General features: G+C 39.9%; 1 protein-coding gene across 4 annotated transcripts in view; it reads right to left on the minus strand.

Annotated features, from left to right (window-relative positions):
• acot7 (acyl-CoA thioesterase 7) overlaps positions 1 to 12,268 on the minus strand; it is a 116,772-nt gene that overhangs the window by 22,573 nt on the left and 81,931 nt on the right. For all 4 annotated transcript variants that reach the window (XM_017705779.2, XM_017705778.2, XM_017705777.2 and 1 more), the window contains one exon: positions 11,060 to 11,244. In XM_017705779.2, coding sequence (XP_017561268.1) covers positions 11,060 to 11,244 — 185 coding nt within the window. The remainder of the gene's footprint in view (positions 1 to 11,059; positions 11,245 to 12,268) is intronic.

Below are 12,268 nucleotides of genomic sequence, written 5' to 3' on the forward strand. Positions count from 1 at the left end.
TAACTTTGAACTGTCTTCAGTTTTTTATATTTCTTTGTAATAGAGACATTAACGAGAAAAAAACATAATTGCTATAATCTGGAAGAATAGCTCTCTCTTTAATGTGACAGTAGTGGGATGATAATACAAAGGCCTTATGTGCATACATGACAATACTGAAGCAAAAAGTGTCTGAATCTGCCTTTTAATCTACTCTTCTGATAATGTGATTTCTTAGTGCTTCTGTTGCATTTATTTTGATATGTAAAGAACATAAAGAGCATGATCTAACAATGCATAGGCTTTCACACACACACACACACACACACACACACACACACACACACATTTTCTAAGCCGCTTTTCCCCTCAGGGTTGTGAGGCGGTGCCTATCCCAGCGGTTGCTGGAGCCTATCCCAGTGGTTGCTGGGGCAGAAGGCAGGATACACCCTGGACAGGTTGCCAGTCCATGCAGGGCAGGAAGCAAACATACGAATATAACAGGTCACTTTTATTACTCAATCAATACAAAACCACAATTCTGAATAAAAAAGCGAAAATGGCAGCACTGTGCTCTATTATACAGTGATAGAAAACACGGTAACTCCAAAACAGCAGACAAAAGTCTCCTATTATACAATACTGTGAGGTTAGTTAGAGACCACTCTTTATTTCTTTAATCTCCAGCAAAAACAGCCATCATACACGACCAAAAAGCAGAAAACATCTATTTAACACACACACACACACACTCATTCAGGACTCTTGCTTTCAGTTTTTCAAAGAAATCTGCATGAAAATATTTCCACATTCATTTTGAGGTCTGGGCTCTGGGCTGGTCAGCAGCTTCTTTGTTTTATTCGCTGCTATTTTTTTTGTTTGTTTTATATACCAACAACTCCTGTTTTCCTTTGATTTTCTACTTCCAAACTGTCCAAAAAAATACAACAATGTCCATTTAGATTTTTGTTCCAGATGTTTATTTTTATACATCATTTGACCACTCTTCACATTGTGTGCAAAAGTCCTCAGAAATATCTCCCGAACATGTTTTGACTGGAAACGAAATATACAAATGCAGGCTGGTCCCTGACTTTTGCACAGTAATCTGTCTCCATCAATACTATAAGAGAGAATAGGAAGACGCCTGATGATATGGTGTAACATGCCTGATAATATGGTGTGAACAAACTGATGCATGTTGGTAGACTGAGAGAAACAAAGAATACGGCTTATCTTTGCCATGCCTGAAATAGAACACAGAGGCAGGATCTGAGTGAGAGATAAAGGGGGAAATATTGAAATGAAAATGAGCACTGCTAAAGCCCCTGGGACATGCAGGACGTGCAGCTGTAGAGAATGTGTGCTCCAGAACTGACCCTGGAAAGAGTGAGGAGCGCAGAAGAATACATAATGTCATGATTTCCAGGAAGGTGTGGCAGTCCTAAGGAAGGATTTCATCATACGGAAGACAGAAAGCTAAATCTATATCGGCTATAATTACCAGCCATGACCTTCATAAGCTACTGTGCTGCATTTTAAAACCGGAAAACATACCTTAAAGCGTGGGAATGATTTCGGCTACTTCGAATTATAGGAGAGTTTGAGGGGGTGTAATTAACCTCACAGTTGAGTGTCCTACCCACTCCACCATTATCAAGCTATTAACTTTCATTTTGAGTTCTCCTGCCAATTATGCAGGACTGCATGGAGATCTATACACCACCAAACATCATTCTTAACACGAGTAATGTAATCATAAGTATGGATATGCATGTCACCATTAAATTGTCATTTTTCAGACTAGAGGAGCACACAGTTGAAAAAATCATCAAAAGTTAAAATGACAGGGCTGTAAATACCACAGTCACCAGCCTCGCTGATTTGTCATGATTCATACACTACACCTACACTATACATTACTGATCAATCTTAGCAGAAAACGTTGTACCCAAATCTGTGAACAACCAAGCTAGAGCTCATCTCTACTCTACAGTAGAGGCCTGCAACCGGACCAGAGGACGATGAGGCCTGACAAAATATCAGGATTTACAGGTGAAAAGCCAAAAATTTTAGACACCCTTCGTATTATTTTATAAAAAAAAATGTTATAGAGCAGATCAGTGAAGAGACACCGTCTGTTTATAGTTTGTAGCCCAGATTTGTGGAAAAAATCAGTTGACTTTCAGCAGACAAAAACTGTGAGCTCAGCTTCTTCTATTATAAGGGTTTCAAATGACATCACCCATCTATTTGACTGGAAAGAAGACAGTTACAGCCTCATACAACACCCACCTTTTAAATGTAGCTTATGAAATATTAAAGTTATGAAGAATATGATGAAGTGCATTTTGGATCCACCGGTGGTTCTAAAGAGTTTAAGAGTGCTTGAGTTTGTGAAAGGCGCTATATAAATTTGACCTATTACTCTAAGTTTTTAGTCATTATTTTCAAGACTGTGCCTACATCAATTTTGCAAATTTGTGCATTTTTTCTCTTGCATGCAAGAGAGTCTTGCTAACTGTGGCTAAAAGCTCCATTCATCCAAAGCTCTATTAATATATACATTTTAAAAGCTGTATTGCTCATGATTCTAGTGTCAAAGCCCTTGAGAAGTGGTAAAAACCTGCTCCTTTCAGCGTGGATGGCTGCTACTGTGCAAAATTGACAGCCTTGTTGGCAAAGGGGAATGTTCCTGCAAAAAAATGTATGCATGCTAGACTTATTATAATAAATTAATCAATTAATCTGCTCTATCTGAATGTTAAATTTGATAACTATTATTTAATTTACTCACATCTTCATTAACATTTCGAATTGAGAAACTCCTTGACTGTCAATGTTTAAATGGCAGCACTTGTCAGTGTGGTCCTTACTGAATGACATATTACTTCTAGCTTAACAGCTTATACAATGGATTTTCCATGTTCTCAAATTACTCTCCCTTTCAGAGAAAAACTACTTCAACCAATACTATTCATATCCTTTTAGCCACTTGACCACAGCTTTGCTACAGAAACGTAAAATAATGGAAATATAGAATAAACAAGCATTCCATCAAACATTACGGTATTGAGCAAGAAATATTAATGTAAAGGAACACTCATGCCCATGAGTTCCCCAGACATATTAGAGGGGTCATGAACCTGTGGAAGTGTTGGAGCTATGCATGAAGTTAATGGCTGCCACAATCCATTGACAGTGGTACTGCTTAAAGAAAGCACAACCTTGAACCAGTACGACAGAAAATAAAGTTAGGTCAGGTTAGACTTTAGTCTTTCCCTCTCCATAAATGTGTAAACTCCCAACAAAGCATGCAATCTTTTTATCACTGAGTGCAGGGTAAAATACATTAATCTCTAAGGCAAAATGAGAAATTAAACAAGCTACAACTTAAGGTATAAAGAATTACTAAACTAGTTTGTACACTGAGAGTAGTGCTGTATGATAAATATTCACCGATCACTTTATTAGAAACATTGTACTACTGCATTATTATGCTGTAAAAAGCCATTAGAAGATGGTAAACTGAAGCCATGAAGGGATGCACTAGTCAGCAGCAATATTCAAATAGGCTATGGCATTCAATCAATGATTGGTTGGTATTAATGGGCCCAAAGAAAACCCACAACTTTACACCACCTCCACCAGCCTGGACTGTTGATGCAAGGTAACTTGGGTCCATGGATTCATGCTGCTGGTACCAACTTCTGGCACTAGTATGTATACCTCAGAACAAACTGAGATTCATCAGACCAGGCTACATTTTTCCAGTCTTCAACTGTGCACTTTTGGTGAACCTGGGTCCACTGCAGCCTCAACTTTCAACTAACTTGGTTAACATAAGTGAAACCCAATGTGATCTTCTGCTGTTGTAGCCCATCCACCTCAAGGTTCAAGGTGATGTGCATACTGAGATGCTTTTCTGCTTACCAAAAAAATATAGGGAGGGAATATCTAAGCTACCATAGGCTTTCTGTCAACTTGAACCAGTCTTGCCATGCTCCTTTGACCTCTCTCATCAAAATCCTTTTTCTGTCTGCAGAACTGCTGCTTAGTGGATTTTTTTCTTTACTACAGGTTTCTGGGTAAACTATACAGACAGTTGTGTGTGAAAATCCCAGGAACTCAACAGTTATAGAAATACCTAAACTGGTCCATCTGACACTAACAATCACGTCAGGGTTAAAATCATTGAGATTTCATTTTTCCCCCATTCTTTCTCACTCACCCTCACTGCTATTCCTGTCCATTACACCCCTTTGTACTCCTCTTCTCGGCACAACTTGCACTCCACTCCTTCCTCATCTTTCACCTCAACCATCCTGAACACCCTTCCCCATCCTGACTCATTTTCCTCTCTCTCACTGAACATGGCTACAGATGTTTTCCTTTCTTCACTCTCATCCGCAATTAACCTTCTGTGTCCTCTCTCCTCCAGGCCAACAAGATCTTCCCCACCTGCCCCCTGGCTGACAGGTGTCCTGCGCAGCAACCGACAAGATCTAAGGAAGGCTGAGAGAAGGTGGAGGAAATCCCAGCTTGACTCGGATCTTCACTCCTATCAATCTCTCCTTTCCAAGTTCTCACTTGAAGTTACTGCTGCAAAGTCATCTTTCTACAAAGGGAAACTGGAAGCATCAGCATCTGATCCACGCAAGCTCTTCAACATTTTCTCCTCTCTTCTCAACCGTCCTCCTCCCCCTCCACCCTGTTCTCTCACTCCTGAGGATTTTGTCACCTTCATTGAGGAGAAGGTTGAAAGAATCCGCCAGTCTTTTCCCTCTGTCCCCACACTTTCCACTAGACCGCATTATCTCATTCTCAATCCCTTAAACTGTTTTTCTTCTCTTTCCACAGATGCTGTCCTTCAACTGATCAAATCCAGTAACCCAACCACCTGCCCACTGGATCCCATCTGCATTGTTTCAGTCTCTATCTGAGGACCTACTGCCCTTCATCACGTTTCAAATCAACAAATCCTTGGCATCAGGTGAAGTTCCATCAACTTTCAAGACTGCAAGAGTACTCCCCATCTTGAAGAAGCCCATGCTTGACAGCTCTGATGTCAACAACTACAGACCGGTACCATTTCTTTCTTTACTTTCAAAAATTCTTGAATGTGCAGTCTATAATCAACTTTCTTTCTTTCTCACACAGAACCAGCTCCAAGACCCCAACCAGTCTGGCTTCAAACCAGCACACTCTACAGAAACTGCCCTCATCGCAGTGACTGAGAACCTCCAATCTGCAAGATCAGCCAAATTGTCATCTGTCCTGATCCTTCTTGATCTCTCTGCAGCTTTTGACACAGTCAACCATACAATCCTTCTGGACATCCTCAACAACCTCGGAATCACTGGTTATACGTGGAAATGGTTCAAGTTCTATCTGGAGGATCGTTCTTATCAGGTAACATGGAGAGAGTTCACATCCTCTCCATGCAGGCTCTCCACTGGTGTCTCCCAAGGCTCGGTCCTGGGTCCTCTTCTCTTCTCTTTTCTTTTTACACTAGTTCTCTTGGTAATGTACTATCTTCTCATGGCTTTTCTTATCACTGTTATGCTGATGACACTCAACTAATGTTTTCTTTCTTTCCCTCTGACACACAGGTTTCCAGTCATATCTCGGCATGCCTGTCTGACATCTCTACATGGATGGCAGCTCACCACCTGAAGCTCAATCCCAGCAAGACTGAGCTGATATTCATCCCTGCAACTACAGGTCCTCATCATGATCTTGCCATCTCATTTGAGAACTCCCTGATTGTTCCATCTGTAGAGGCATGAAGTCTTGGTGTGACTCTGGATGGCCAGTTATCGTTTTCGACTCACATCACAAACCTAACTCAGTCATGCAGGTATCACCTGTACAACATCTGAAGGATCCAACTCTTCCTCACCCGAGAGGCCACTCAGGTGCTAGTGCAGTCTCTTGTTATCTCAAGGCTTGATTACTGCAACTCACTGCTGGTCTTCCCATGCAGACCATCAAGCCTCTGCAACTCATCCAGAATGCGGCAGCACAACTCATCTTCAATCTGCCCGAGTTCAGCCACGTCACCCCACTGCTGCGCTCCCTTCACTGGCTTCCTATAGCTGCACGCATCAGATTTAAAACCCTAATGATTGCCTACAAAGCCAAAAATGGACCAGCACCTACAGACTTGATGGCAATGGTGAAATCTCGAACTGTACCACGAGCCCTTCAAGCCCTTGACCCGCCATCCTTCAAGGTGCACTGAAGACAAGCGTCGAGAATGTTCTCTGTACTGGCACCCAGGTTGTGGAATGAACTCCCACTGGCTGTCCGAACAGCAGAGTCTCTTGCTGTCTTCAAACGTAGACTGAAGACTCATCTCTTTACACAGCACTTAAATGAGCACTGAATTATAAGCTGCACTTATTTTTATTGTACTTCACTGTGTATTGTAGTTTATTGTATTGTATCTTATTGTTATTGTATTGAATTGAATGGCACAACTCTGTTTCTTTTTCTCTTGGTGTCTGCAGTGACATTTTGTTTGTAGAAGTATCTCAGCTAAGGTCTCAAGCTATTGGTAACTAGCAAAGATACTTTCTCTAGATTGACAAAGCACTTCTTGTAAGTCGCTCTGGATAAGAGCGTCTGCTAAATGCTGTAAATGTGATGGTTGATGTGAATTACCTGAAGCTGATGGCCCTGCATGACTTTATGCACTGCTGCCAAACGTTTGACTGGTTAGATAATTGTCTTAATGAGTAGGTGTGCTAATAAAGTGCTTGCTGAATGTATTGTTTATACTGCTATTGTTGTCACATAAGAATATAGATTCTCAATCTTAGCGGTACTGACAAGTAACACAAACTTAGTTAACCATAATGTATGTCATTTGCTGTGTGTTACGAGTGGACACAGTAGTGCTGCTGGAGCTTTTAAACACGTCAGCACGACACACAAGCCACCACTATGTGATCATCACTGTAGTATTACTGGGTGGCTGAGCCACCACCAAATAATACCTGCTCTGCGGTGGTCCTTTGGGGGTCTTGACAAATGGACTATAGTCTGTAAATGTAGAACTACACAGTGCACCTACAGGGTAAGAGAACCTGACAAAATGGACTAGTGTAGATACAAGTAGGTTTACTTAAACAGTGGGCAGTTGGTGTATGTGTAACATGGAACACTGAAGCCACAAACTCCCTGTTAATCTAGAAATATCTAACAATCATGCTCACTGTACTAGGAAAGTGGCTGACTGAGACAGTTCTTGTAAAGGTTAATTGGTTAATCAACAGGTCAGTAACATGACTGGGAATAAAAAGAGCATCCCAGAGAGGGTGAACCTTTCAGAAGTAAAGATGGGGAGGGGTCCACCACTTCAAGAATATAATTTCTCAATGTAAAATTGCAAAGAACTTTGGGATTTATTAATCTAAAATATATAATATATAATAATATATAATATCATTATCCATATATGCAAGGGACAAGACTAAGAAAACAATACCGGATGGCTGTGATCTTCAGGCCCTCAGGCAACACTGCATTAAAAACAGACACGAATCTGTAGTGGAAATCACTGGATGGGCTCAGGAACATTTCTAAAATGTCTGAACACAGTTTGTCACTGCACTCACTTTACCACACAAAGGAGAAATCATATTTAAACAGGGCGCAGAAACAACGCCGCCTTCATTCACTTCATTCATTTATGATGGATGGGGATCAAAAAGGAATGTTTCCTGTGGTCTGACAATACAAAAATTTTAATTCTTTTTGGAAATCATGGATACCGCATTCTCTGGGCTAAAGGGGAGAGGGACCACCTAGCTTGTTATCAGCACACAGTTCAGGCCAGCTTCCGTGATGGATTAACAAAGCATTACTGAACATGACATAGTGGATGTGCACATTTGTTGATCAGCTGAAATCCTATATCAAGCAAAAATGGGAAAACATTTTCTCATTCAAAACATCCTCGTTTCTCAAATGTTTACACCGTGTTGTTAAAAGAAGTGATGCAACACAGTGGTAAACATGCCCCTGTCCTGATTTTTTTAAACATGTTGCTGGCATCAAAACTGGCATATTTCAATTAAATATATGGTTATATGATTTGCACATCATGGCATAATGTTTTTATTTATATTTTGCCCAACAAAATGGGGTTGCACGAGTGGTAGCTTTAGTGGTAGCTCTAGTGTTAGTTTCAGCATCAGCTCTAGTGTTTGCTTTAACTTTAGTTTCAGTGTTATCTTTAGCATTAGCTCTACTGTTAGTTTTAACACTACCTCTAGGATTAGCTGTAGCATTTTGATTGATCTGTGGTTGCTGACTTTGAGTGATACATCTCTAAAGTAAGCTGCACCGGAAAATAAAGTACCGTCAAAAAAGCATTAAGTAGCATAACATAGCAGATAGTACAAAGCACAGCTATACCACATAAGACGTGTCATAGTGAGAGTGCTGAACATCAAGTTGAAGTCCCCTTTATACTTAACTCATAGATTTAATGAAAAAAAACTGTTATCCATTTAATTTCTGATTTTTAATTGTTTTCAAGAAAAGAAAGTTAGAAAAGTTAGCTGAAGTAAAAGATCACTAGCATTTGTCTGTGTCTGTTAAATACTTTAGCTTTTCCCTGCAACGGTGTGTGCACCTTCATTAAAAGCAATCTTTTCCATTTTTAGTGGCCTTAAGTCTAGGTAATGAGAAAGGCTTCGACAAATTAGTCTGCCCCTAGCCTTAACATTAGCCATTTTGAAATAAAATCGCTGCCAAATCCTCAACTCCAAAAAGGAAACTTACTGGAGAAGTAAAAACATTGGAATAATGGAATTTTACAGACAATGCTTGCACAAAGACAAGGCTGGCTTTACCAAATGCTGTAAAAAATATATAAAAGAGAGAAAAGAGTTACAAGGTCTTTCAGTTGTGAGAACCTATTGATGAATCATTTGAGACCTGCAGATGTCTCAGGCAGACAGTGACACAGAGCAGCATACTGAAGTGTAAATATACCTCCTGGGTGTCTCCAAGTCTGTTATATAACAGAAGGACAGATACTGAGCATCTTGTGATGCAAACACATCTACAGAAGCTCTCCCACAGCACAGAGCCCATCTGGAAAATGGCTAGTAGGTTCTAAAAATTGTGCCATAACCTAACAGCACCACACCATCTGTAATGCCAAAGTACACAGCCCACCAGGGTCTGTAACCTAAAAAAACACTGCCATACTTAACATTTTAAAATACTTTAACGCAGATGCAGGGGGCACCAAGATGCTAACATGTATTCTGCTGCACTTATTAGAAACAGGCATATGTTAAATGCAGCTACCATGTTGTCGGACAGATAAGCCGTTTTATGTTCATGTGCTCAGTCTCAAGCCCATAAAACCCTTTGGACTTCAATAAATGACTAACTACCCAGCTTTAGATGATGAGGGAAATGTGTGTGCTAATGGGAGCTGTCAGCTTAAGAATATGCAGTGCTCTCTATGCCTTCTGTTCACAAAATATATAAGCAATGTATATATGTGTGTTATCTCTGTAGTCCACAGATACTGCAAAATATGCCTAGTCAGTTAAAGTCAAAAGAATTAGAATAAGCGCATATCTATTAATTGACCGAATCTGTTCCAGGCTGGTATTGCAATTTATTGCTAAATACTGAATGTAGTAGCTGTATAGTTGATAATATATAGCTAATGGAGATGCAGCAAAACTTTAGCCACCAAATATTTTTGCCTGTGAATGGTCAAAGTTGGCACTTTCAGTTTTCTGTTAAAAGAGGAATAAATCCAAAAACCTTGACCAGAACATTAAATAGTCCTAGAAGAAAAAAAAAATTTCAATAATTTTGATGGCAATGAAAATGAAAAATAGTCATTAAAAAAGCTGTTTGTTTTCTTCACTCTCCTGCACCACTGAGTGAAGACGCATTCAAACAGCTGGAGCAGCAGCAGATCAACAATGAAAATGTTGACCATCTCATGGTTTCTATGAGGGACATTAAATCAGCAGTTAGTGATCAGTCTCAAGAGGGGGTACATCATCCAATAATTTCTCCATTATAGATTTGATACAACATACGAAAACACAGCAAACTCACTCAATGCACAAAGTACAGCAAAATAATAGAAGAAAAAAAAGTCCTTGCCAGCAGACCAACTGACTTGGATGACCAACTGCTGTCAAAGTTGAAGATGGATTTTGTGTACATACCACTTTAAACGTGCTGTAATCAAGTTTATTTCATGTAAACTGTTTTCACTTTTTGCTTTTTGGTCCAATGTTCAGTTTTGGGTTTTAGCCAAGAACATTCATTTCAGTGCATCAGTAACTATTTTTTGTTGTCTTGCAGAAAGACAGAGAACCTGCTGTGCAAGTTGTGGAAGAACATATAAAGTAGCAAATTAGTTAATCATTCAGCTGCAAAGAATGCTAACTTGCTAATGATCATCAGTGAACCTTCTCTTTGTTGTCCTGTATCTGACGAGAACAGAAGGCAAACCCAAGTTGATATTAAAGTATGGCTGGTTTCGTAGAATGAATGACAGGAAGTTAACATGCTGAACAAGTTGATAAGCTTTCTCTTAGGTTTTACAGCAACACTGTGTATAGAAAGCTGTCAAATTTGCTCAGCGATTTGACAAAAAGGCCAAGCCCAGTATATGAGTGAGAAAAGATTTCTTCAATAAGTAACAATCAGAACAGCTAATTTCACTGAAAGTACCCCAAAATAGCCATACACTCTTCAATGTTTCTTCACAAAGAGGACTGAAAGAAGCTGCAGGGAGAAAACAGTATCTTTCCCCAAGAGATGGATTTATTCAGTGGTCAGCCATATACTGGCAGGATATTCTGAAATGCAGTCTCAAAACAAGTTCTAAAGGAATAAATGAGCTAGTTTATTTAAATGCCCATAGGATAAGCATAATACAACATAAATGCTTGACTGAAAAGGAGTTTCACAAATCACAATCAAACGACTTCCCCATCTGTCTTTCAGAGCAGTGCTTGAATAAGTATGTGAGAAAGACTTCTGCAAGGCTACAATGCTATACAGTAATAAGATCTCTGTTGCTTACCTTCAGTGGGGGCACAGGCAAGGGCTTGTTCTCTTTGTCCAGAGAAATGTAAGTGAAGAAGGCGGTGACTGCCCGGTATTTCCCTTTCTCAGCTTCCGCCAATGGATCAGCATCCACAAACACCTCGATCTCCATTGACTTGTTACTAGTGAAGGTCATCCGCCCAGATATTGTGATCACACAACCTGCAGGGGTGCCACAGGGTTAAGTGTTAGGGCCATTTATCATGTATGATTTATTGGTTTTCTGAGGGTGAGGTGTACAAATTTGCTACACTGCAGAGTCAGTTTTGCTGATATTGGGTACTGACTAATATTAGACAAACCTACTACACAAGAATAGACCAACATGTGCAAGGCTGTGACAAACACATGCTTATGCTAATAAAATATTATGGCCTTCAGCATGGAGAACCAGTGATTTTGTGCAGCTGGGTTGTGACGTCATGTAAGTGTTCTCAAACCTTGTATGTGAATGGGTCTGCATGTTTATCCTGGCGACATTTTGTTCACTACCAGGAAAAAGCAGCCCCTTCGAAAACGTGCAATTACTGCTTGCAGCTTCAATTCTGCCGACTTTGATCTTATCATCCAAGGGTTTTTCTTTCTTTTTTTCATCCCAGAGCGTCACTTTGGCTCTTTTATTTTTCCATTACACAGGCCCTGGCTCTGTCTGCCCTGCCTCAGTACCTGCCCTATGAAATGTGGCCCTGTAATGGAGTTGCTTCATTACTGCACTGCTCTTGTAATGGACGCTAGATAAAGACATCACATAAATGTAAATACACTTCATTTAATCAAATGCTGAGCAGAGTGTTGCAATAACTAAACAAAGCCCTAGAGCTCAGAATTGCTAGGTATAGCGCAGAAAAGTTTCTATTACCACTTTCACAGAATAGGAGTCATGATGATCTGTCATTTAGAAGCAGAAAATGTGGAGGCCATCTAATACTAATATCTATTTCCTGTCATGTTTTTATGTATGTCTTGTCTTTTCCATGCAAATAGAGACTGAGGCAAGATGTTTGTTACATTTTAATATCTGTAGCCGACATGCTCTCTAGCCCAAACCAAAGCATGAATAGTTCTTGTAGTTTTCCTGCTCCCACTAGATGTTTTTATTATGTTTCAAAAGTTACTAAGTTCTTTTCTGCCTTTTGTTCTGCGACAGTTTACTTTTGATTGCTTTCATAACTGTTGCTTCATTAAG

Source organism: Pygocentrus nattereri, chromosome 29 (genome assembly GCF_015220715.1).
Source record: "Pygocentrus nattereri isolate fPygNat1 chromosome 29, fPygNat1.pri, whole genome shotgun sequence".
NCBI lineage: Eukaryota > Metazoa > Chordata > Actinopteri > Characiformes > Serrasalmidae > Pygocentrus > Pygocentrus nattereri.